The sequence below is a fragment of the Neodiprion lecontei genome, chromosome 3 (genome assembly GCF_021901455.1).
Source record: "Neodiprion lecontei isolate iyNeoLeco1 chromosome 3, iyNeoLeco1.1, whole genome shotgun sequence".
Lineage (NCBI taxonomy): Eukaryota > Metazoa > Arthropoda > Insecta > Hymenoptera > Diprionidae > Neodiprion > Neodiprion lecontei.
Genome location: NC_060262.1, coordinates 40,634,886 through 40,662,269, shown reverse-complemented (window position 1 = coordinate 40,662,269; position 27,384 = coordinate 40,634,886). Strand labels below are relative to the sequence as shown.

The window sequence follows — 27,384 nt, the reverse complement described above, 5'->3', positions numbered from 1 at the left end:
AGCTTTGATGCTTTATGGCCACGAAGTAAGAGGGATACTTCGTGTTTATGGCAGAGACGATATAAATTTAGTGTATCAAAATACGTGCGATGGACGTGAATGCTGAAACGAGTGTCTCGAGAGAGAACTTGGATGATGTATGTCGTGTTTGCCTTTCGTCCGATCCTGGCAACGAATTTATTTTCCGAAATGAGGCCAAGATTTCAAATACTAACAACACATTTACGTTGTCCGAAAAGCTCCAGCTTTACGGTGGCATAGAGGTTAGTTTAGTTTGTATAGTTTGAAGCGATACTCTGCTACAGCTTCTATTTTATGTAATGGAATAAACGACAAATTTCATTTTATCCACGTTAGATCTGGGAGGACGATGGGCTGCCTGCCAAAATTTGCACGCTTTGCATCTCTAAAATTAGCGTCGCACACGATTTTCGTGATCAGTGTCAAAGAGCTGACCAAAAGTTGCGAAAATTATATGGCAAACCAGCAGGAAGAAACACTTTGAAACTTTCCAGTAGTTTTAAGGTGCGTAATGCTATTGTACAGTTAATGGGAATATTTATCATTCTGACAACTGTTTGTTTTCGGTTATCTTGACTCATCTTTATCATCTTTGCTTTTCTTTAGGATCAGTACTGTCAAACAGATTCGTCATCGTCATGTGTCAAGAAAGAAGAAGAAGTCAGCATTACTGAAGAGGAAACCAAAATGCAGCAAAATGTCCCAATTAGTAATCGGTTGACCACAGAGATCCAAGTATCTCCTTGGAACAATTGTACAGAGGACATAGAAGTTCACGAGCATAAAATTTTGCAAGACATTAATGTTGATGTGCCGCAAGCAGAAAGGGAGAAAAGCTCAGTGAAAAGAGAGTCGTACAGAACTCGCAGGGTGTCGATGTTCAAAAGAATGACATCTATGGAAAATTTAAAAAGTCACAAAGAAAGACAGAGACAGTATATAAAAAAAAACACAAGTTCCAAGGTGGAGTCTATAGAGCAGGATTATTCAAGCGTAAAGCGGATGACTCGCAATAGGATAACTAGATCGATGGAATACAATTTGGAATCAGAGCTCTCTCACAAGTGTAGCAAGTGCAATAGATCTTATTCGACGAAAAAGTCGCTGGAGAGACACGCATTAACTCATGATAGTAAAAAGTTCAAATGCGATAAATGTGGTAAAGAATTTTTTAGACTGGACAAGCTGGTTGAGCACAGTAAACTACACGTCTCAAAGCTCAAACCAGAGCCTGTATACTGTAAAATATGTGACAAACACTTCAGAAAAATAGATACTATGGTCCGACACCTAAATGTCCACAAGAAAGCTAATCCTAGGGAAGTTTTCACTATACTAAAAGAAATTAGGGACAGACGAAAGGCGGAAAATGAAATAAAAAATTGTATAGAGGATGGGAACAGTGGAATTAAAATCGTGAAGGCGGAGCCGAGTAATCAGGAAAGTAGTAGCGGGGATGAAGAGATCAGCAAACGTCTGCAAATGTCAAATGATAATCAAGACTATAACCCAGACTCGCTGAACTCGGATTCGCAGAGCGAAAGCGAGACGGATTCTTTTAATAATCTAGCTTTTTATAGATGTAAACACTGCACCAAGTGTTATTCTACAAAAAAATCTCTACAGAGACACATGTTGATACACGACGAGAAGAAATTTGTTTGCAATGTTTGCAACATGAAATTCTTTAGGCCAGACAGATTGAAAAGCCACAGAAACAGGTATGGGCATGATGAAGACAAAGAATGCTTGGAGCCTCAAAAACCGCCGGATGACAAATCTGCAATAAAATTAATAAACAGTTGGATAAGAGAGGAACTGGATTCCGACAACGAAGGAAAGGGGTTCCCGTGTGAAATTTGTGGTAAATCTTACGTGACCAAGAAATCATTGCAGAAGCACAAGGCAAACATGCATGAGAACAGAGAAGACTTTTGTGACAATTGCAAAGCGGATAAATGTAAGTGCGCTGAAAGGGTGAAAAATATTGACAAGAAGAATGAAAAGTTGAAACCATTCAGCTGCGATGAGTGTAACAAGTCCTTTGAAAAGGAATCAAAGCTAGAAAAACACTTGAGAAGTCATGAGCGTGCCAAGGAACAGCAGGACTCAAATTTCAAACGATTTTTGTGTCACATTTGCAGCAAAACTTTTCGTCAAAATACAGGACTCATGTTCCACATGCGGACGCACACTGGCTATAAGCCGCATGTGTGCAAATATTGCGGACGTGGTTTTACATCCAATTCAAATTGCATTAATCATGAAAGAACTCACACTGGAGACCGACCTTTTGTGTGCCATTTTTGCAGTGCAGCCTTTGCAAAATCTTGCACTCTGAAAGCGCACATTACAACTCACACGGGAGAAGCTAATTACCACTGTAAAACTTGTGGAAAATCGTTTCGACGACTTAAGTACTTGAAGGAACATAGATTTACGCATACTGGGGAGAAACCGTACGCCTGTAAAATCTGTGGCACTGCTTATAGTCACTCCGGTAGCTTGTTTGTCCATGAAAAAAAATGCAAGGCTCAATACAGCAACTATCAAGCCGTTTCTGAGCAAAATGCGCAAAATTATACCCAGTCGCCAACTGGGCTCAACACCTCGTCGGTCATGGCTCCTATTATTCCTATGCTCTCTTCATCGCACCATTTAAATAACGCTAATAATTCTCTGGGGGGTCATGCTAACAAAAATTATGTCGAAAGTATGCAGAGAATGAATGCACACGCAGCTGCTGTCACAGCAGTTGGAAATCCAGCTTTGCATATGCATCCGAACCCGGAAGTTTCAGAGATGGCTTCAGCTGTGAGAAACTTCGCCATTATAGGACAAATATTTCACTCGTAATGAACTGATATATTCCATAAAATCCCTAAAAATTCTCTGTGATAAGAAATTGTCTCTACTAGGATATTATTGTATAAATTTTTATATACTGATGAATCTTGCAACACATGTAATGATAACGAATATTTACTTATAATGACGGAAAGAAAAATCAAATTAAATGCCAAGAGGTCAGTGATGCAACGGCATCTAAAAAATAAATTTTTATTCTCTTTATCGTTTGTACCTTTACATATAGTAACTGAAATAGTAGCATGTAATGTAATGTATCTACCGATTATACAACAGATATACATATATAGTATGTAAAAAGTTATATTTTAACATTTATAAGAAGCATAATAATAATAATGTCGTTTAATATTTATCTCAACAAATATTTTAAAAATTATTTATATTTTATTCTGTTTTTCCTGTTATTTTTTGTTCAATAATTGCATGCATAATGGAAGTGCATGCATATTTGAATATTCAAATTATACATTGGGTAAACCGTTCAACAAACTTTATCGCAAAAAGCACTTTGTATACGAAGCTCACGAAAATACAGCATAGATAAATATTAGATATGGTTTCAAAAGAACACAATTCACACCCAACTTGTTATGTGCAGGTATGTATGTATGCACGTATGTATGTGTGTACATTGTTTTAAAATCTTCATTCCACTAATAACTGTAAAATCTCGATTAAGAGTTTTATCTGGTATAAAATACAAGAAAAAATAGTTCATTTTGACATTGGAATCTCGATTCAAATGATTCGAAAAGTTAATTTTTAAATAACATTCCAAAACGTTGAAGTAACGTACCATTAAATCGCAAGCGTAAATTCAATGGCCAATCAGAAGGTCCTGATTCCCTGTCGCGTCAAAATGGTCATTCGTTGCAAGACAGTGTCACGGCATTTCAGTGGTCATTGCTACGGAGTTAACACATGTTCACTGTTTGGAGTTAGCATTTGGTTAAAGTTCAACAAGATTGGGGAAGACTTTTGTGATTTTTATAATAGCTGAGTGAATTAAATAAACCCTTGTAAGACTGTCAGTGTTGTCCGCCTAATCATGGTACGTATTTCCTTAATCCTACGCGATTGAAAAAGACGCATTTTTAGGTTAAGTTTAAGGCGTCTTGTAGGACTTTCTTAAAATCTGTAAGCTCAACGTATTTCTTTAATCCTACACGGTTGAAAAAGATGCATTTTTAGGTTGAGTTAAAGGTGACTGGTAGGATTTTCGTAAAATCTATAAGTTCAACGCATCTCCTTAATCCTACACGGTTGAAAAAGATGCATTTTTAGGTTAAGTTAAAAGCGTCTGCTAGGACTTTCGTAAAATCTGTAAACTCAACGTAAATTCTTGCAAACTGAATTTTTTTTATTTGTGAAAGTGATCGAAGTCTGCTTTGAATTTTGTCTCTGTTTAATATCGAATTACCTATGTAATGAAAGAATAATACTCAAAAAACAAGACTTTGTACATTGTTTACAGCCTAAGGGAAAAGGGAGGAAATTTATTGACAAAAAGAACGCGGTGACATTTCACCTGGTTCATCGTTCTCAACAAGATCCGTTAGCTGCTGACGAGACCGCTCCTCAGCGAGTATTAGTACCTCTCGGAAAGACGCAGGCTACCAAGTCTGAGAAGAAGGAAACAGATATCGCGAAGCGTAAAGAGGAACAGCAAAAGTACGGAATATTTTTTGATGATGATTATGACTACTTGCAACATATGCGAGATTCAAACCAAATCTCTGTTGAATGGGAACCGGTTGAAGACCCTCAGAAAAGCAGGAGAGAGAAAAATGCAGACCGCACTGAGCCCAAAATTAACCTACCATCTTCCGTGTTTGCATCTGATGTTGAAGAAGATGTTGGTCTTCTTAATAAAGCAGCACCGGTCTCCGGATTGAGATTAGATGTGGATCCTGAAATTGTGGCTGCAATGGATGAAGATTTTGATTTTGAAGATCCTGATAATCAGTTGGAAGATAATTTCTTTGAATTAGCTAATGCGGAAGGCAGCGACATTGAGTTTGACGAACACGATGAAGATGGTGAGCAGCATGAAATTGTTGACATAGTTCTACGTGAAATGATTTTTCATATATTCACACAGTCATAAAATTTTATTTGCATCTCATGGTCTCATACACAACGAATTATCTTTAGGCTATGAATCCGATGAAAGCGACGAACAGTATTCAGATGTTTCTTCTGAAGGACATATGCAGCTATCAGATGAGGAGAAAGATCAGGTTCCGAGTTTAAATGGACGGGAATTCGCGTTTGAAGATGTTGAAACAAAATCACAGTTTACCGACTACTCAATGAGCAGCAGCGTCATGCGACGGAATGATCAATTAACGTTACTTGATAATAGATTTGAAAAGGTGAGTTGGTTAAGAATCTTATTGGCACAACAGCAGAGTACATAAATATTCCAGTTTAACATTTTTCCATTTACAGATGTACACTGGATACGATGATCTTGAAATTGGAGCACTTGATTGCGAGGAAATCGAAGGACATGTTGCTCCTGATTCTGATATTCTTTTGCAGTATGCAGATGAATTTGAAAAGAAGAAAAAAGAAAATGTGAGGGTTCAAGAAAATATTCCTTGATTATTTTTCTTTTTTTTTTCTTTAATTTGCTTGACTTTTGATTACTGAATTCTTCCACAGACTGAGAATGTTGCAAAGTTGATGGCAGAGCGACTGAGAGTCATTAACTTGGAAGAATCAAATTCTGAGGATGAAAATGATTTGGAAAAGCTTGTAGTTGATGCTAGAGAAAAGGAGAAATGGGACTGTGAAAGTATTCTATCTACCTACAGCAACATTTATAATCACCCCAAACTTATATCAGAGCCTAAGGTGAATTTAGACACAAGATTTTTATCAATTTCTGTTTGATATCCATATGAAAATTCAAATTGTTAGATTGGTCCCGTGTTCAAAGTGTGTTATTCGTTTTTATTGTTTCGGAGATTTAATTCACTAGTACAAGGGTAGAAGGCTGGGGTTTGGATAATTATGTAAAATACTCAGTCGATGTATTTCAGGGTCCTGGGAAAATAAAAATTAATCCACGTACTGGGATTCCACAAGATGTCCTGAATTCGTCTAATGGAACGTTGACAGCGAAAACGTTGGCTAAATTTAACTTGGAGAATGACAGCCAAGCAAACGCAGGTCCACGATCGGTAGCAGAAACCATGAAATCCACTTTGAGTGTCCTGAGTATAAGGCCAAAAGACGAATCCCCCGAGGACAGGAAAGAACGAAAAAAAGCTCTCAAAGAGTACCGAAAGGTATATCGCATAGTGATTAGAACTGTATGAAGTTCGCGTATAAAATATCATGGCACTGGAATTCACTGAATCGATTCAACTTTATATTTACACAAATCTTATTTGTTTCATCAGGAAAGAAGATTGGAGCGCAAGGCTAACATAGAAGCGTTCAAAGAAGAAAAGAAGAGACAAGAAAAAATTATGCTCAACAACAGAAACAACGTCCAAGGCAATAGAGTACTGTGAATTTATAAAGTCATATTGTGAAAATTTGAATAATATTTAATATAATGATACATTTATTTCTACATAGGAATTATCGACTATTGTCTTCTTTCCCCACCATTGTAGAGTTAGATCAGTTAAACATTGTCAATTCATTGTGTTTGTGTATATTAGGTTGGTTCTTATTTACGGTATTAACGGAGTTTCACATTTTCCAAGTTTTCCAATACGGGGTTGAAGTTATAGTAACGTTATCGTAACGAAACATTGGGTGAAAAATTACTATTTTCCTAATTTTACAATAACTTTGAAGCTGCTAAGATTTCGAAATCTGAGTGTGTTTTGTTTTATTACGGTTTCCTAAATTTCAGGCAAATCCAAAATTGCGAAATAACGGTTTATTCTCAGCATGAATAATTACGATTAGTACGATAACGCAACCAACTTCAATGCGAATTTCCAATTCAAAGTTTCGAACGATAATATGCTCAAGAAGGCAGTGGCCACGTGATGTCCACGAGGTCGACGGTGGCGCCCCCGTAATCGAGTGCACGGCGAAGAGGCGCAACATGCGCAACTTCCTAGTCATATGATCGATCTGAGGCAGAGATCACCTCATCGTTCGTCGCAAAGATGGCCAGCCAGACGGAAGGTATTCAGCAGCTCTTAGCGGCGGAAAAACGGGCCGCTGAGAAAGTATCCGACGCGAGAAAACGTGAGTATTAATCCTTACAACGCGACGCACAATTAGAGACAAAAATCGGCCGTGATAAAAGCATTGTTAGTGAGAATCTTGACTGACCCGTTTTGGGTGGGTGTAACCAAGAGACGTAGCGATACGTATCCTCGTATCAACATGTACTTATCTATTTAAATTGGCTTCAACTCTTCATTTTCCATTACGAACTTTATTCCCTTTTTTACCATGGTCAATGATACACGAAAGTTTCAACTTCTCTCGTCAAGTTATTTCGCAAACTCTCTTGGTTTTACTCTCTCACTCAAAAACCACGGCTATTACGTGAATAGAAATTTACTCATGTTCATGAAATACCCACCAGAATCACCAATGATGCATAAATCTATTTCAATCCATTAACCGAGAATGAAATCTCATAATAATAAACATGTACACTGTTGATGCTCGTAAAACGTTCTACCTATCCTGTACTCCACGGTATTTCAGTCCTTTAAATGCTTAAAATTTAAGTAATTCGTGTGGTGTGGTCTGTGAATCAGTATTTTACATTCACCAGTATAAATTATACAATGTGTATTTGACCGCCGCGGATATTTATAAAATGTTCAATTAAAGCCAACAATTTGGTCTCTCGTTAGGCAAGGCTCGCAGGCTTAAGCAGGCCAAGGAAGAGGCTCAAGACGAGATCGAAAAATACAGACAGGAGCGTGAGAAGCAGTTCCGCGAATTCGAGGCCAAGGTGAGTCCTTAATTCACAATAAACTTGGAGCATGAGACTGTGCAGAAAAAGTGGGTGTGTCTCGTCAAGAGTGGCTCCCCTATAACTCTGTATTATTAGTCGACATTCTTTTATTCCTCAGTATTATCGATTCCTAATTCGATATTACACAGAAATATTGTATTTATTATAGAATGTTGAATAATAATAAGTTGTCGTACATTTGTAGTTAGTCGTATTTACTTAATGGCTAGAGCATTATTTGTTTCCACAGCACATGGGGTCTAAGGAGGATGTTGCTGCTCGTATCGAAGCTGATACTAAGGTCAAAATTGAGGAAATGAATCGTGCAGTTGCCGTTCACAAGGATCCGGTAAGTTGTTTTTCGTGACTGTTTTCAGAATTTTTTCTGTATATTTTACATGAATTATGTAGTCGTGAATATTGTTTCGATTACTCAGTTACTTTTTGAAAGATCGCGATATCTAATTTTATTGATTTAGAAAGAGTGAAGTAGTTAAAATCTCGTTTTTTTTTTTTATCGCTTCCTGTACAATCATAATTGCGTCGTCAAATTTAACAAGGCTTTCAAAGTTACGGATATTGCAGGGGTTTGCTTTAGAAGAAAATTCGTTTTATAAAAATTTGAATTGAAATATGAATCTAATAGCTGTGACCTGCTTGAAAAATCATTGATAGAATTGTATGAGAATTATCTTCGAATTAGAGAGTGAAAACTCGATTGAGGAGCATTCCGTGGTCTCCTTACAGAAAGAAAAAGTAGGAAATTGAAAAGAAATTACAATCCTAACGAATTTTTGTATTTTCGATAGGTAATGCTAAAGATTTTGGAACTGGTATACGACATCAAGCCGGAGTTGCACAAGAATTATCGCGTTGAAGCCTAAACAAAAAGAAAAAAAACTCCGACATCCAATAATTATAAATACTATATTCTATATTATACATGTACATTAAATCTTATAAACTATACACATACATATATACGCATATATCTTATGTATAATGTATCTATCAATCGGTCATTCTATTGTATTTAAATCAGAAAAACAGTTTACTGTTTAGCTTTACATGGTGATACTCAAACTTACGATTAGAAAAATGAAAAAGAAAAGGACTAGAGAAACGAAGGAAATGAGGAAAGAATGCAAAAGAAGGAATTATGTTACAGCCATAATCCTATGTACTGGTCGAATCGACAATAAGTAATAACCGTCGCGTTGTGTTAATATCGTTAATGATCCGTTATATATTACCTTTCGTTGAGCAGTTTGAGAATCGCTGTAGGTGTATTGTAATGAAATATTTAAATGTATCGTACAAACCTCTCGCGGCAAGGCCTAGACGCGAAAGGTTTAGACTTAGCACGTAAGATTTAAAGAAATCGAATTAAGGTGGTGGCTAACAATGTATCGTTAATCGTAGTAGATGTCATTCCATGTTTCTGTCACCTCGAGGACTAAAAACATTAATTTAACGCCTCTGTACGTCCTCTCAGAGACCCTTAAAAGTTCGCTCCCAACTAAATTTGGGTCCCTACGACGACGTACACGCGTCAAAAATCGATCCGTTTAACCTTTTAAAAACGAAAACTTTATCGCGTAAGAGAATAGTAGCCCTACCTCAAATGTACACCTTATCTCTGTTGTAAGCTGGCTGGCTGACTGTACAGTATTAGTGTTCAATATAATGATAATAAAAAAAGAAAACGCCCAAAAAGAAGAATCGTAGTGGATATTAATGTTAATTATTTATACCTATTTGTCTACGAGTTGTAACTAAAATATCGCTTTCTTTTCGTGGTTCAGGTAATCGATTCGTTTACTTTAATAAAAATTCAAGGTAAATTTAAAAACGTAGAAAATTAGCGAAAATATTCGAACATTGTGTCGACCGAATTACAGTGTGTATGTCCGAGAGAAACGGGTGAAGATTGTGCAGTTATGTAACAAAGCAGACTTCCAAATTTCTATTTTAAGACCCATCGAGCGCTCATCCTGCCGCAAATCCTAAAAGTGGAAAATCACGAATGAAAATGTCCGAAAATTCACGACCAAGCACATAAATAAACGAAGAGTATATCAAGCGATACAAATGTACAATTTAGTTTCGGAATAGGTGAAACTGTTAATATTACGCTTTTCAAACGTTCAGTTGGGAAAGATTGGAGGAAAGTGGTTTGAATTTAGCGCGATCTTCTTCGAGTTACCGACAGAGTCGAGGGTGATTTTCGCGTTGCTTTTGCGGTGCGAATGATCTTGAGATCGAGGAGGCAGTGGGAGGTAATCGGCTGCGGCGTGGTCGTTGGAGGGGGAATCAGCTGTGATGATTCCCGTGATTCCCTGTCCCCACCCCGCAACTAAGAAATTGGAGAGTCTGTGTGCTCGGTTTGTGTTTGGCAGGTCGTCCGCGAGGGCAGCGCCATTCGATAAAAAGCGTATTCAATTTAGCGAACTAATAACAGTCCGTGCCATTCCGCACTGAGAAATGGAAGTAGCGGAGACGGTGCCAAACAGTTCGTGTGAGAAGAACACGTTGCCGTATATCGCGAGTGACGTTATGACAGCTGTGATTAGGTTAATACTTTAACCTGTTATGATACAACACCTAATACACTAGTGACGAATCGCGGATGGGTAACTCGGTTTCTGTAACAGAAATAAATTGACGACGTGGTTCGCGGCTCGCTCCTGGATATCGTACCTACCTTTTATTTTTGTTTCAACCCCCGTAACCGAGATCAACGCGTGACGTAACAAAAAACAAAAATGTGGTGCCTAGTGTGTCAGCCCAATTCCGTCATCCTCGAGGTTCAGGTCGACCCGAAGGCGATCGGCCAGGAATGCTTGGAAAAGGTTAGTCTCATCCTCGTGCCGAGGATCCCTCGGATATCGTTTCGAAATTCGAAAACGCGCCTTGAATAACAGGGAAAACAATCGACGAAAGCCGGGCGCGCGTTGCGATCTTCATTTGTTCAAATTAACCAAACTACATCGCGCAATCAAAAGTTCCTCTCGCTGAGTTTCTCTCTCTGAGCGTAACCAACGAGCAAAGGTGCTTTTGAGGTCGTAATAAACTCGCATGCAGGACGCGCAACAGATGCTTTAAAAGTTGATACTCGTCAACGTGGCTCTTAATTTAAATCCTTCGAAGCCGCACGTCTCTCCGAGCGGCGTATATTTACCCAACAAACTTGTAAGCATCCCGCGTCGGTGCGTGGCTGCCTGTGTTTGTTTAATGTTTTCGTACCTCACGCAAGAGAAACGCAGTCAACAAAGCCCGCAACAACACAATCTCTGGTCGCGTGCTAAAAATACGCACCACTCGTGCTCTTATAATTCCGTAAATGGCGTCCGCTTTCGGCTCTCTCTCTCTCTCCTACACAGCCGGCGGCCCCGTTTTCACGCATCCAAAAAAAAAAACGACTTACTCCTTTGGCTCCTTCAACCTCCTCTGAATAATTCCCGCGCGCGCCTTTCATTTATTCATTTACCTGGCGATTTTCATGCTGAACGCTTATGCCGCGGATAAGTTTTCCTACGCGTACAATGTATAAATATCGCTCATGTAGGTTCCCCTATGCATATGTAGGTACCCGCTGTGGCTGTTTTCTTGCGCTTATACCCGACTTCTTACATCAGGTTCAACCGAACCGCAGGGGGCGGGTCCGCATGTCGCTTTATAAAAAGTTGCTCCGAACTTTCGTAGCTGTCTGCCTGACTCTTCTTATTCCTCTTCTTCTTCTTCTTGTTTTTCGTCTTCTTCTTATTATTATTCTACTTCTTGTCGAGGGAAACCAGTCCGAGTTAACTTTGACGTATGCAGGTCAGAATGTGAAGTTTCTAGGGTGTGTTTGAAGTAAATTTACGTTATATCTCGAGAGGGAAGAAACTTTGAAATACAGATAATAACATGTTAATCCATGCGCTTGAATTCGCATAATTCAACGAAAGATTATCGCATGTATATCTGTGTAAAGAAGAAGAAGTAAAAAGTTTCTTTGGCACAAAACGTACCTTATATTCGATTCGATAGTCCTGACCAGCTATTTTTCAAGCTCCATACATGGTCTGTTTAGAATCTCTCCTCGAATCCCTCCGCGTTTTATTTTTGCCCGCAAAGTTTGACGAGGCGAACAAAAGTCCCATTGCATTTAATCGTGCGTTCAATTTGAATAAAATAGCGAGAAAAACCAGCGACTTGTTGACAACGACAGAAGTTGAAAATCCGTCTCGACGTTGCAAACAATTTTTGTCATTTTCATGGTAATAAATTATCGATATTTCAATTCGGTTAAATTTTCTCTATTTTTTTTATCACACTTCTATTCAGCCGCTGGGAAAATATCTCTACTCGTCGTTTCGTTACACGATTTTATGTCTGTTCGTTATGGGAATTGAAAGTCGGCGAAGAAGAGATTTGCGGTATAGAGATAATCTCCAAAGCGGCGTCTCTTATCCTCGGATTTTCTTCCCGTGACGGTCGATTTGTTTATTTATTTTTTTTTTCATTTGTACAGACTGGATACATCGACGATGCAGGCACGCGAGGATCGATCTATTCAAAACTGGTAGATACGGAATTGGCAAGAACTCGATCTTGAAATTCAATTTGGCGCTCTTGTGTGAGTCCGGGAGAAAGAGAGAGAGAGAGAGAGAGAGAGAGAAAGCCGATAGCGAGGATCGGATCCTTCGGCGTCGTTTGCTCGGATCTAATTTGCGTTTACAATCAAGTTTCTCTCTCTCTCTCCCTCTCAATTTTTCTCTCTCCGAGTATCTTCTCCTTCTCGATCCAGCTGCAGCAGGTAGCATTTAACACCTACTAGCTGTAGATACCGTTAATTTTGGAGGACCAACGGATTTCGACATTCGTTCAAAGCTTGCGCTGTCACAGATAAGATGGAAGAAATTAGAAAAAAACAAAAAAAGAAAAAAAGAAAAGAAAGAAAATAATCGATACATATCGAGTATAGATAGCGAAAGCGCGGTTAGTGTTTGAATAGTATGCTATTGAACAGATTCGTATACACGTATAGAGGCTACGTTTATACGTAATGATATGCATGCGCAGTGCTTCTGTTGTATCTATGCAGAGCTGCAGCAGGTATAATACCGAATAGAACAGGACAGAAGATGCATTTTGGTATCTCTCTGCACGTGTCGTGCAGCAACGACGACGCACATTATACTCTATCTTTTACTACACTCTACACGTATGTTATACTCGTGCAGCGCAATATGCAAACTGCATATTCCCCCTGAAACTAACGCGCACACACACACACAAACTTAAGCACACGGTCCTGATTAAGCGTGATGTGTTTACAACAGTTTACCACAGTTTAGAATCTGGCTGCGACACCTTTTGTATACATACACGTAACTGCGTATATTTAAGTAACGCATACACACACACACACAGAAAATTTGTTTTGATGTATTTACAATTAATGCGCGTGCAGTTTGTGGAAATTGGTGCGATTCGGTGAAATTTTTGCGGATATCGCTTTACAGTTTTACATGTATCGTTTGTTTTTACTTAATCCCTCACACTTTATACTTTCTGTTCCAACTTTATTTGGCGAGCTGTTTTTTTTCTCCGATAAAAAAATTTTACCATATTTACAATCGGTTATTCAAATTCCAGTATACTTGATAGGTTATACGTTATACATGCATATATATATATGTTGTAAGATTGTAAGTATCGTAAAATTTTTTTATCGGAGAAAAAAACAGCTCGCCAAATAAAGTAGGAACAGCAAGTATATATATATATATATATACACACACACACGACACCCACACCCACATTGTCCATGATGCGTTAAACGCTCACGGATGTATGATAAAACATTGATATTTCTGTGTGTTCTCCCTAATCTTGGAAGATTTTCTTTTTATTTCATTTGGTTGTTTTTTTTTTTTTATTTTTTTATCCTTTTTATCTTCCATCTTATTATATCATACAAAAGACTACGTATATTGTTCTTCGCCCCAATTTTTGTCAAAAGGTAACAAAGTAGACGTGTAACACGACAGCGTTTCTCCGTATTATTATATAACGTATAATATCTTTGTTTGCAGAATTGCAAAAATTTTATACGTCGGTATGTAGGTATCTAACCTACCACCTATCCACCCATCCACCCACGTCGTACATTTCAATATAAAAACCGAATAGCTGTGTGATACACGATGTCACGACTGTCGAGTTTGTCACGTATGCCTTCTTTCGTTCATACACATGTGTACATATCTGCTCCGAGGAAAACGTATAACAAGATACGAGAAATCATGCGTATAAGAATAATAAAAGGAATGCCGTAGAGAGGACGGATAAAACGAGACAATTCGGTTTTATCTGCGGTATAATAATAATGATAATAACATCACCAATAACCATAATAGTAATAAACTGGCGAGATTTTTGCGGGCGTGCAGGGATGTGAAAAACTCTCGGATGGAACGAGTAAATAAAATTTATTTTATTACAAAACGGAACTTGAGGGTGAATTTTTAACCCTTTGAGTTATAGCGGTGAGCATTCTTACCACCTATTTTACATCCTTTTTTTTTTTTTGTATATTTTATGAACTCTGATAACATATTTCTTTGCGGTTTTTTGCTATTTCTGATAGTGTACTAATAGGTTTTCAATAATCGAGAGTGATTATTGCGATACAATCAAAATTATTATTGTTAGAAACAGATTGATTGAAAAACAATCTCGGAAATTGAAAGAATAAATCATTTCCGAGAAAGTAACCCCTCGACACATACACGTGTAAAACATGAATTACAAATTTTTAGACTTGCTGATTACGAACGTGAATTCAGGATTCAGGATGGCGGATCCAATATGGCGGACGCAAATTTCAAATTCCATCGAATCCGGAGACGAAACTCTGTCCAGGGTTTTTCGGGGTCGCTGATTATGATTCTGAAATGAGATTTTGAATATTCATTATGGCGAATCCAATCAGCGACCTCGAAAACCCCTGCGTAGAGTTTTTTCACCGTATTTGATCAAATGTAAAATTTTCGTCCACCGTATTGGATCCGCCATCTTGAATTTTGAAAATCTGATTTCAGACTTGTAATCAGTGACCCAAAAATCCATCGAATACTTTCTCGTTATAAATGTTGATAGCCAGTAAATAGTACATTGACCATACTGCTTCAACAACTTTAGGCCAGATTTTCAAGGTTAATATTTCGGTCTTTCTGAATTTTTGATACGTCATAGTTTACTCTAAGAAATAACAATCCTTAAAAAAGAATTGCACTTTAAGCCATACCATTTATACAAGAAACGCGTTGATCAATTTTGTCACGATTTAGAATCGAAGGTTTTCGAATTTTTGTTACTTTCTGTTGCCGACAAAGAACGTGTTTTTTTTTTTTTTTTTCTTTTTTGTCGAACTGTCAAAGAATACGCCTCGACATTTTCAATCCTATATATATATATATATATATATATATATATATATATATATATATTTTTATGCATAAAAGGGGGATAAAAACAATGAATTGTTTTTGTGAAAAAAAGCATACCTACGTGTTTTTTTTTTTCTTTTTTCTTTTTTTGGCAGGTCGTGAAATATCGAGGATAGGATAAAAGTGGGATCGTAATTTAAATTATGGGTGTAAATGTTTCAGGGATTATGTCGAAAATTTTCTCACCGAACAATGTATTTTGTTATATCCCGCTGGGATATTTTTGTTAAACTGATTTTAGCAGTTATCCAGAGTTCCGTGTTAAACACGCCGTGTCGACACCCCGAATGGAAATTTGGGGGCAATCAATGTCCGAACCTGCGCGGCGAAAGGTTCTTGACAATGAAGCGACCTTCGAGGATATCCTACTAAACCAGGATCCGTTAATAGCTGCGCGGGTTACGAGGAAACGAGCTGAAAGGGTTTCGGGATCAATTTTCAACCCCGAAACTTGATTGTTCATTAAAAACAAGGTTGAAGTTAGTGACTGGATAGAAAAAAGTCACTGTTTTCCAATTTTAGAATGACTGAAGTAGCTAAATTTTTTAAATACAAGCGCGTTTTGTTTTGATTTACGGTTTAATGAATTTCAGGCGATTAAAAATTCGCCAATCAACAATTTTCCTCAACATGCATCGTTTATAGTTAATATAACGTTGCGAACTTCAACGTGATCATTAAATCGCTCTTTTCTATTGAAGCTGCACGCCATAACAATGTAATTATTCATATTTTGTATGTGCTGTAATTGAGGCGGTGATTAAAAAAAAAAAAAATTTTTATTAGAGAAAAAAACCAGCCATTAAGAAGTTATTATGTGAATACTTATAATGTTTATTATTTCGTTTATCGTGTGAAATTACAGAAGCAGCGAAGGTTACGGGAAGAAATATATTGCTTAGGCACTTCACTGATTGAGAGAAAAAATTTGTTAAAACGAATATTTTGATTTTGGTGGTTAAAAAATAATTGATTCAACCATCAATTTGTTCGAATGAGTAAATCCTGATCACCACAATAAATTCGAGAATTTTTAATCAAAAAATCGAGTGACTTAAAGTACATATCTGGTTTATCTGATAGATTTAATTTTTGATTGTTACAATTATTACTTCGTTGGGTTGACTAAATATTTTGGTTAAAGTAGGCTGGCCGTAAATTTGAATGCATATCACTGAACGAAGTGTTATCTAGTAATCATATTATTCAACTAATAGTTGTATATAATATACAATAATAAAAATCAACAAATGGTTGAATTGAATCAAGTCAATCATTTTAATAAATTTCAAACTCTGACTCCGTTGATTACACATTGTTAAATTTACTATATATTTATTTTATTGGAAACATCCGATGACTGCGAAGACCAAATTAAATTGTTTGACCGAATTTCCGGTGCATTTCAAGTAACGAATCGATAGTTTTTGGATACCACATATTTGTCATTTATTTGAGTTGAATGAAAATTTATTTAGTATGTTATTAGATCGAAAAATAAATTATTGATTGGAATATTCCTTCAAGCTTATACAGTACTTATTTCTGTCAATGCAAAATTTATTTGATTAAAGAAAATGCACCGATCTGTACAACCTGTTGTATTTTTTTTTTATTTTTTTTTTTCGCGTTTCGAAATCGATCATTCGAATTTTTGATCATTTCATTTTCGATTCGTAACCACTCCAAATAACTGTCGAAGTTTTCTTCAACCTCCGTTGAGTCTCGTCAACAACCAAAATTTATTGTTAGTAATTCTAACAAAACATTGTTTCATTCGATCCGAAAATTTGAAGGGTTGTTCCAATCAATGATTGAATCTATTAATAAAACATTCGTTGGATCGAAAAGTAGGTTATTCAGATCAAAAAAAGATTGCCCAACCAACTGCGTAATACATATTCTTTAAATAAATGTTTTCCCGTCTCAACATCCTTGTCTATGATTCGACTAGTTATTAATGCGATGGAATTATTTTTCGTTTAGTTCCCGTAACTCAAAATATCGTTGTATTCATTAAAATAATATTAATTTAGGTGACCGAAAGCAAAATCGTTTGATTTCACAAATTATAGAAATATGTTGATATATATAATAGTTTGTAAAAATATATCCATATAAGAAAAAAACATTTCATCGATGATCGTAACTTTCTGCTAAGAGTTTTTTTTTTTTATATCTTACATTTATTTTAAAAAATTCGTTATTTACGATCAGATAATTTTTTTTAACGAAATCCTGAAATGAAATATAATCCCCCTGCAGACGTCGGACGCAGCAGCTGCTTTTCCTCCTGATATAACGAATATCCCGACGTGTAACGTACAGCAACGGCATATATTATCCAACATACAGCTGCATTGTCAGAGTTATATATTGAATTTTTATGTATAGCAGGGGCGATATTTTAAGGAACCTTAAGCCTCGTCAGTCGTTTTTCACATTTTCGTTTTATTTTCACTTCAAATATTGTATAAAATATCAAGGTAGAGATGAATAATAATAAAAGAAAACAAAAGAGAATTAAAAGGAACGAGGAGTTAGTCGTAGTGAGTAATTACATTAACATACGGGGCACGGAGGCTTACACGCAAACAACGGATAGAAACGACGATGCGAAGTTGAATTAGATCTTCGAGTTAACCCTTTCGGTCACATAAAATAATCGCGCTCAGTCGACTTTTATAACAAGTTGGTATTCTTTGGTTTTTTGGGGTCGCTGATTACGAATCTGAAAGCAGATTTTCAAAATTCATATTCTATAATAATATAGCATTCTATAATGCTTTTTTACTCGAGGCGAGATTTGCAAAACTACTCGAAAGCTTTTTTTTCCCATAATTTTTATTATATCGTACGCTCGGCTATACGCGCTACTTTTTCTCTTTGCGTGGATACAACTTAATGGGAGGAAATTACCTTCCGAAACGATGCGATCGTTAGCGTTGATTGTTATAAGGAGAAAAAAAAAAAAAAAGATAACAAAAGGTTCATATCATATATCATTTAATTCTAATCCATCGATCAATCAATCTATCGATCGATTAACATAACCGGTCGTGACGTTGATACGATAAATTTAGTTTATTCTTTTAAGACAATTTATTCATTTATTTAACAATGTCGTTGAAAAATGACGATCCGTCGATATTTTGAACTCACCTTTTTCATCACGTACAGATAATTCAACAATCAATTACAATATTCGTTGAAGTGTAGCGTTTGATGTATTTATTTATTTAGTTTTTTTTGTCGTCAGTTATTCAAACGTTCTTTTTTATCATAGGAAAATTATTATTGAATTAATTTTTTCATCGTACAGTACGAGGTGCTGTAACAATTGTTTTATATTACATGTCGCTAATCGTTGCTTGATCATTTCAAATCACCTTTCTGTAAATGTAGAATCCACCGCACTGCGTTCGCAGTTCGACAAACGAACGACAATTGAAATTGAAGAGAAATTTGAAAAAGTCCGAATTGAGTTCGTAACGATCGAACAACGGATCTTCTGAAATTGACTATTACACGAAGTGCTCGGTTAATCAAATTTTCCCCATCACGGTGAAATGACAAAAAATTCCTCCACTGTCCGCGTGTTGTTTCCTTTTTTTCTTTCTTTCTTTCTTTCTTTCTTTCCTTCTCTCCATCTCTTTTCCGTCTGTTTATCGATAACAGCGCACCGCGTCATCGGATGGGGTACTTTTTCAACTGCAATACCAGAACTACCGCAGACATTGTCGGAGTTCATCTGACAAAAGGAGACTCGCTTTTGCTACTGGGGGGTTTTTGAGCCAGGAAACCGTTGGTTCGTTCACTTCTATGTCCAACCAACTTTGCGCATGCAACTCTGCTGCTGCTGCAAGGCTTCCCTGCAACTGCACCAGTAGCGAGGTTGCATAGCAATCAGAACCCGGGAGGTCAGCATTTGTATCAACCCCGTTACTGGTTGCCTTACACCTGGTTGCTCCTGTCTACCTGCACAGCTGCTCGCGATGGAGAATGTTCAAATTAGCAAAATGCAAACCCGCAATGCGCGTTGTCATCGTGAGTGAGCGATTCGATCGCCATTTTTCACACGGTTACGAAGATGAAGTTGGCGACGTTGTTGCGACGATTGACGTTGCGGAAAACCCGTTATTTCGCAATTCTCACGAATCTCTGAATCGCGGCAAATTGTAACGAAGAAAAGTATATTCATATTTTGAAAAATCAACTGTCTCAATCGATATATAATATATAATTTCTAAACAATGATTTATTTTCAAACCAAATTTCGTTTAAGTTTACGTTAACAGCCTTGAGTCTCTTTCATGGTTTAAGCTCGTGGTGCAAATTCCGACTCTATTAACTGTAACCCGCAATTATGTGAATTGATTACAGAAGCAAAGCTCCGTGATGAGTCACAAAATTATTCAAATTTTATCGTCGGTCAGGTATTTTTACCGGGCAGGTAATCCTTCGTTCAAATTTAACAATTCGGACGGAAACGTGTGTGATTTTCGAATTTCATATTCAACGATGTTCAATAGTTAGTAACGTTATTGTAACGATTGAACTTTTGTTAAAGCCCGTTATTTTACAATCTTACGAATCCTTGAAATGCACTAAATTATAACAAGGCAAAGCGGTAATTCATATTTTGCAAAACTTGGCCACTTCAAACTCACTAAAAAATTGAAAAATAACAATTTTTTTCCACCAATCTTTCATTACGTTAACATTACTAACTTCAGTCTCATAAGATTCAAGGTTGATCCTACAGCGTATATCAAGGTTCTATATCTCGAGTGATTGATTATCGTAGCAGCGGCAACGAGTTCCTCCAAGTTTGTCGTAACCTGTACTTTTCGAGCTCGAAATATTTTTCTTAATATCGTACAAGTGAGAATAGAGGATAAAAAAAAAAAAAAAAAAAAGAAATCAAAATCAAAAAAAAGCAGGTCAAAGATAAGAACAAAAAGAGATTGTTGAGAGGTGGTGCGAATGTGAAGAAAAGGAAAAGGAAAGGAGGAAAATGAAAATGACACTTTAGTCCGAAGTTGCAGAACTGAGGTAAAAGTTAATTTTGCGAAATAACTTTGAAATGCAAATTACACGAGAGAACGGAGTCGAAGTTCATTCCTCCTCCTCCTGTTTTAAGGCTTTTGCTTTTGCTTTGGCTTTTGCTTTGGCTGCGATCCTCGAGCCGTTCGATTACCAAATCGTATAAACTTCGTCGTCGTCGGTTCGTCAGTCCGTCAACTCGGTTCATTCGTTTCTCCGTCCGTCCGGTGAACGCGGTTTAAAAATTTCTGTCGTCGACGACGGTGGTCATTTATTTAACATGCAAATTGTCGCATTAATGCGTATTCTCACACGGAATACGCTGGCGCTTCTGTCTATATACATAGATACATATGTACTGACGGAGGTACGTATATACGTACGATTTACATGCCGGTAACGGATGCTAAGATTTTTCTCTGCAAGATTGATGATCCTCCATTTAGACCGAACCGTTTCTGCACCGTCGAGTTGCAGCTTCGTTCTTTCCTTCTTTCTTTTCTTCCTCCAATGTCTGTATAATGTAACGTGTATAGGTATGTCGGTAACTTTACTGTGAAACTTGAGCACAGTATTTCGCGTGACTAATGCCAAAAGGGCGTATAAAAATTGTACGCCCTTTTGGCTTTTCAAAACCAAAAGGGCGTATAATTTTTTTTTTTGTGCCAATCGTTTTGTCAATATATTCTAAGCCTAAAAATGAAAAAAAAATTTTCAAAGCCAAAAGGGCGTATATCTCAAGTTATAAAGCCAAAAGGGCGTATTATTTTTTTGATAATAATTTCTAATTTATTCCTTACTCAATAATATGCAATTTTTATTCAAAATTTTGAAAAATCTTGATTTTTTTTATACGCCCTTTTGGCTTTAGGCCGGCAATTTCCTAAAGCCAAAAGGGCGTATATCTTGAGATACGCCCTTTTGGCGTTAGTACATCTAAAAATTTTTTTTTGCAGATCTTTACGTTTCGAGTGATTTTAAGTCGAATGGCAAAAAAAAATTTTTTTATACGCCCTTTTGGCATGGATCCCTATCTAACTGCTGTAGTACGCCCTTTTGGCATTAGTCACGCGATTTGTTTAAATGTTTACCGATTGAGAATGAAAACGATGAAAATTTACCGTACCTCATCGTAGGATCCGTTCGTTCACTCGCTTACGTATTAGATTTACAAGCTATCGTTTATTCATAGGATTTGAAGTGATTCCATCCATTGGACCATTCACCTTGGGATCCGTTTGATACGATTTTCGTGATACGAGGTTATTTATCGTCGTTTTTGATCACAATTCTGTGAATGGTAGATGATTCCAAGTGATTGCAATTGACCAGGTAATGAGCTTTGGTTTCCGTTCTACTTGCTACGATACTTTGTCGTTTGTTGGTACGTAGAGAGAAACTGTTTAATCGCTTCACGAGAGGAGCGCAACTCGTACTTTGACTCATGTTCTAAATCAAGAAACTCGAGATTTGATGGAGTGCGAAGGAAGACGAAAATCACTTCAAGGAAAGAATTTTCTATGGAGTGTTCGGAATAAAGGTTGTGGAAAATCGTTGGAGAAATTGGTGTGCCAAAACATCTTTTATGTACGCATTTAAATCATCGTCTAGAGGTATAAAAGTCTACAGCCGCAAAGAAGTTTAAAGTACGGTACGCGATAACCAAAAAATGTTGTACCTTATAATATCAGTACCTACGAACAACGTGCCTTGTACGATGTAGAGACTGCAAGGAAGATCGTTTACCGTTCTCACAAAGAAGAGTTGAAATCCTCCTTTCTTGGATTTCAGGCTGTTCATCTTTCTCCATTTGCAAGACAAAACGCAAGGCAGTATTTATCTGCAGTGTGGACTTTTCTAATACACACGAAAGGTAAATTAGCCACATGGACGATGGTTGATGAAAAGACTCTTTCTGAAACTTATGATTCTAGTTCACAACGTCCATCGTCATTAGTGTTGAACCATCGCAACGAGTTACTAACGTTAGTTGGTTGTTGAAGGTTTTACAAATCGTGCAGGTCGATGTAGTGGTCGCTTCATGATAAGTCGTCGTTACGGGTCTCTGAACTCTTCACAGAGGAACGAACCTTGAGAACTAACTACCATATTGTCGACCTTGTCGATGATGATACTAAAGTTTGTTCAGCTGCACGTTGCCTGTTGGATGCATGCGAAACGCGATACGTTTATGACGTATAAAGGGGGTTGTCTGGTTGGTGCGTTTTACTCATGGACCCATAACTACAACAATGAGATATCGTGTCCACGATACGTTTCGGCTGTAAAGCACATCCAGCAATTACTGTTACGTTATACGTTGGGAAGTTAATGGTGTTGTAAAACATTGAGCTGTTGAAGTTGCAACGGAATTCATAGATAACGTTGTTCTACAATTATTGAACTGCAAAGAAGAAGAAGAGGAGGAAGAAGAAGAAGAACTAGTACAAGAAGAGGAGGAAGGAACCTGTCATCTTGAGATTCTTACCGTTTATCAGAGTATTGGATAATACTTTAGTAAAATATAGTTCATTTTTTTTCTCATCTACCGTATTACAGTTTCGCCAATCGTCGTTGAGACCATTGGCAAATCACGTATTGACATAACCCGCGTTGCGTGACGATTTAAACCTTATCCCGCATGCAAGCAGTTCTGAACAGGTAATGCAAGCACGACATGTCACGGACTCGGTTCGTTTCCATCTATCCATCCATGCCACGTTTCGATCGATATATCTACATCAAATATTTAACTTGAACGTACGGCATACGGTGTATAGATATATTGTATACGGTTGTGCCAATTCTATCTATCTACTCCCAACTCTGATCATTCCCACACTTCCTCCTTTTGGGGCTACAGTATAACTGGATGTACGATAAATGTAGTTGTACAAAGAGAGAAGAAGGAAGAGGAGGAGGAAAGATTTTGATATCGGCCAAAGGTGAATCTTTTCTACTCCATCGCATTGGAATCCATAAGCAATGAAAAGATGTTACACGGGAACTTGTATCTTTCGAATAATGCATCGTGGAAAGTACGTAGAAGAAGATGGATCATTTGAATATCTTACAGAGGTACACTTTCGAAAATATTCGTCGATCTCATCAGTCGTTGATCAGTCGATCAGCGGTATGTTTGAAATCAACTTGATTTGTCTTGATCCGTCAACTTGGAAATAAGACAATCCCGATCCTTGCTCATTGTCATTCGAGAAACCCTGAAAAGTTCTTCACGTTTTATCGACGACGAGAAAGAAGAGGTCGTAATCATGCCTTGCATCCTTGTCTCGCAACAAGCGGGTAATTGTACCCATAATTCGCATGTAGAGTAGAGTGTTTCCTTATATGTATATATGTATATCCCATTCCGAGTTTACCGCTGGCATATATATATATAATATACATAATGGCGATGGAATTAGTTGGCAAGTTCCCTGTAACGACGTATGTTTAGGAAAGATCGTTACTTCGAACCTTTGTCAGTGTCCGAAATTTGTAAATACCATGATAAAAACGAAACGTACTCTTATTTCGAAAAGCCAACTCGTTTTAAAAACCATTATAAAATTGCCCAGTAACGATTTTCGTTACGTTGTCAACGTTACTAACTTGAGCCTCATTATGCATAGCCAATTATTTTATCACCAGTCACTGAAAATATTCCAATTTACGTCGCGACGTCATCCATCACGTACCTACGTACATACGTTTACTCGACGATTCATCTACCGAACAGAAATCGACTCGTTCTAAAACTGTCGTATCTAAATTTTCCGTACAACGCATATGTCTGTATCGCGCGTGGATTGGGGCTTGCAAAACTGTTTTATCGACCGGGTCTCCCTGTCATTTCAACACCGGACTAACCGACCGCTCACTGGTAGGTACAGTTTCGTTAAATTGGATTCCGTTCGGATAGATTTGCGTACACATGCACGATATTCGTGAATGCATGCGTGCATGCACGTGGATCACCTTGCAGCAGCATTCGATGCGACGTTGCCGATTTTACACTTCGATATTTCCCACTTACTATATAGGCCTGTCTAATTATTTCATCTATAATTGTAAAAATTTCACTTCCCTTTGTCGTTTTCCTAATCTTATTCCTCGGGGACTTTGTCGTGAATCGCGTTGTTTGATCGACTGGATGGTGAACTATATTATTATTATTATTATTATTATTATTATTATTATTGTTATTGGTGTTATCATTGTTGTCGTATTGTTTGCACGCATTGCGTGCGGTAGGTCTGAATCGTATGGTTGGTAATCTTTACAAGCATCCTACTACCGCTGGTTTTGACATATATATATATAGGTAGTAAAGATTTGTGCGTGTGTGTGTGTGTGTATCCTATCCTTGTATAAATATTGTAGGTATGTTTACAACGTGTATGTAAATGTAAAACGAAGCCGTGGTGGAGTTCCGAGTCCAAGGTACGGTAGTTCATACAGGATGACGCATTTTGTCGTTGCGGTTCTTCTTTCTTTACCTTTCGTTGTACTTATTGTCGTGTAATACTTTATTTTCGCTCGTGTATGCATACTTGCTTTCGTTTTAACTTAAGCATACCCGAAACAATAATTTCTGGACTTGCGACTTTGCGGATGAGATACTTTGGTATACTATACGTAGTTATAAAGTACTTGCATTACGTTAATTAACTATTATTACACTTGTGATTATTTCGAATCCTTATCACGTACCGAGTGTATATTAATTATAAATTATCGTCAGGCAAGTGTTTTTACTTTATTTATTTTTTTTTTTCTCAATTTCCAAATCAACAACTACGATTGTAAACAAAATTCCAATGCGAATAATTTATATCGATAAATGTTGAAAATTAGCATGTTTGTTATATATTTAGAGATCTTCTTTTTTTTATGTTTTTGCACAATTATCAATCGAAATCGATTTCAGTATCGTTAAATATATCGAGATTATTGTAATATTTATAGGATAAAAAGTTGTCAGATTTAATTGACGAGAAATCGATTCTCTAGATTTTTTAAACCCATTACTGATTGTTTACAAAATTATTAATTATCACGTTTCGTCGTTAGACCGGTACATACATATGTACGTATGTCTTATACGTACATATGTAAAATATCTTTACGAATAATCTACGACTATGCAGATGAGGCGAACTTTGGACCGAATATACAATCAAACGCGTGTAAGGTGTGTTTGCCACGCACACATTCGACCTTTAAATGTCGCATTTAAGTTCGAGGTGTGACCCGGTCTTTTATTGTATATACGCCTTGTATAAACCTCTCAACGCACGCCCAACTATACATTTTTTTGCAAACTGATCCCAAAGGTCAGGTTTGTAATTTGCAAATGGGGTCGAAACGCCGATTGTATACACCCTATGTATGCTTATATGTATATTATGTGCAGGGTATGCACATCGACTCGAGCGTCTGATAAATTTTCAAATACTTCTTTTTTTTTTTTTTTTTACTCAACAACCTCGCATATCGAGGCGATAACGATAAGTTGTATTGTTTGTGTTTTTTACTTTTGGCGCGACGATTGATCGCATTGTATAGGTGTGTCAAGTTTATTCGAAAAGAATGAAAATTACGATCATTAACATTATACCGTTGTTATTAAGAATAAACATTTTTGCGTTCGCTCTTATGTCAATAATGCAATCGAATAGTAATGATATTTTATTTTTCTTACACATCTTATCATCGGTGTTAAAAATTTTTTTACAGTTCGTCAAATTTTTCCGAATATTTTCAGATTTTGGAAAATGTTGGGTTTTGTTTCAAGTTTTTAAATCACACCTCAGATATACCGAGTCGAAAAAATCTGAAAGAAAATTGCGATTACGTTTTTGGTCATGTACATTGATACAAAAAAATTATAAAGCCAATCTGAGACATTGACGTAGAATCTTGATCGAGGTGTCACGGAATGCCCCATATATATATATATATACACACACACATGTATAATTTTGTTTGAAGTATACCTATTATTTTTAAGTAAAAAATTTAGATTCATTTATCGAACGATTTTACGGTCCTGGTATCATCGACAGCTTCTGTAAACATGTATATAACAACAACAGCGTATTGATTGCGTGCAATGTATAATTGCGTATACTTACGTGTACGAGGAATGTCATAGTTTCGTCGATTTGTCATCGTCGTCGATCTAATCGCGTTGCTGGTACACAACGGATGAAGCGAACCGAGCGACGAATTCTTTTTCTTATCTATAATAAGGTTTAAAAAAATCTCGATATAATTTCAGACGGGAAATATCTCGGCCTGTTTTTCATTCGCTGTTTTCTTTCTACATGATCATGCTTATTATTTAAATTTTATTAACAAAGATGGTGAAAATAATAATCTGCGCTGATTTCTTCCGACGCTTTGTGTTTGAACACCTATGATTGTATTGTAGTTGAGTGTGCGTATGAGGAAAATTTTTGAAAATTAGAGAACGTTTCAGTTTCTTACAATCTATCGTATACTATTCTCTGAAAGTTAGCCGCGCTGTGTTTCTTTTTCGAAAGCGAACTTGAACCTTCTCTACTCACGACGCGACGTGTAACTTTCAAGATTATTATAACTATAAGGTGCAAATTGTTATAAAATTTTCCCTTCCTCTTTAAATCTATAAAATTTTTTCTTCTTCTTGTTTTCCCTATGAAATGATATAGTTTAAAACGCCATGTATAACGTAAAATACGATCCGCTGGTGCGGCGCGGAAGTTATTCGATTATACAGATTTTATGCCCTGATCCACAACTCGGCGATGTATAATGATAATAGTAAACTATCGAAGCGTATTATTATGGTCATTATCCTTCAACGGTATACCATTAAATTCTGATGCCTTCGACGTGCGAATTTATTAGTTCTGCGTTACGGTATTTGCAAAGTGGCGTTTGAGCCTTGCGCAGTGGTTCGAAATAGCGAGTTTCGGGTAGAATTGCATTAAATTGTTTGAATTTAAAATCGGACTT

At 36.9% G+C, this 27,384-nt stretch overlaps 4 protein-coding genes across 4 annotated transcripts in view; all 4 read left to right on the top strand.

Moving 5' to 3' along the window:
- Positions 1-37: 37 nt before the first annotated feature.
- LOC107223866 (zinc finger protein 420-like) lies at positions 38-3,244 on the top strand. The gene is made up of 3 exons (XM_015663692.2): positions 38-263; positions 358-525; positions 628-3,244. Exons 1-3 carry the CDS (start codon positions 90-92, stop codon positions 2,875-2,877), a joined length of 2,592 nt encoding a protein of 863 aa, XP_015519178.2. The 5' UTR covers positions 38-89; the 3' UTR covers positions 2,878-3,244.
- A 523-nt stretch (positions 3,245-3,767) lies between these two features.
- LOC107223851 (protein LTV1 homolog) lies at positions 3,768-6,481 on the top strand. Its single transcript, XM_015663675.2, has 7 exons — positions 3,768-3,943; positions 4,367-4,931; positions 5,047-5,267; positions 5,344-5,472; positions 5,560-5,751; positions 5,940-6,188; positions 6,303-6,481. The coding sequence occupies exons 1-7, from the start codon at positions 3,941-3,943 to the stop codon at positions 6,414-6,416; spliced, it is 1,473 nt and encodes a 490-aa protein (XP_015519161.1). The 5' UTR covers positions 3,768-3,940; the 3' UTR covers positions 6,417-6,481.
- A 472-nt stretch (positions 6,482-6,953) lies between these two features.
- LOC107223857 (V-type proton ATPase subunit G) lies at positions 6,954-9,559 on the top strand. The gene is made up of 4 exons (XM_015663682.2): positions 6,954-7,110; positions 7,734-7,834; positions 8,088-8,186; positions 8,647-9,559. The coding sequence occupies exons 1-4, from the start codon at positions 7,029-7,031 to the stop codon at positions 8,719-8,721; spliced, it is 357 nt and encodes a 118-aa protein (XP_015519168.1). The 5' UTR covers positions 6,954-7,028; the 3' UTR covers positions 8,722-9,559.
- A 654-nt stretch (positions 9,560-10,213) lies between these two features.
- LOC107216928 (E3 ubiquitin-protein ligase MYLIP) overlaps positions 10,214-27,384 on the top strand; it is a 143,116-nt gene continuing 125,945 nt past the window's right edge. Inside the window, exon 1 of the mRNA XM_046735161.1 lies at positions 10,214-10,689. Coding sequence (XP_046591117.1) covers positions 10,603-10,689 — 87 coding nt within the window. The 5' untranslated portion in view covers positions 10,214-10,602. The remainder of the gene's footprint in view (positions 10,690-27,384) is intronic.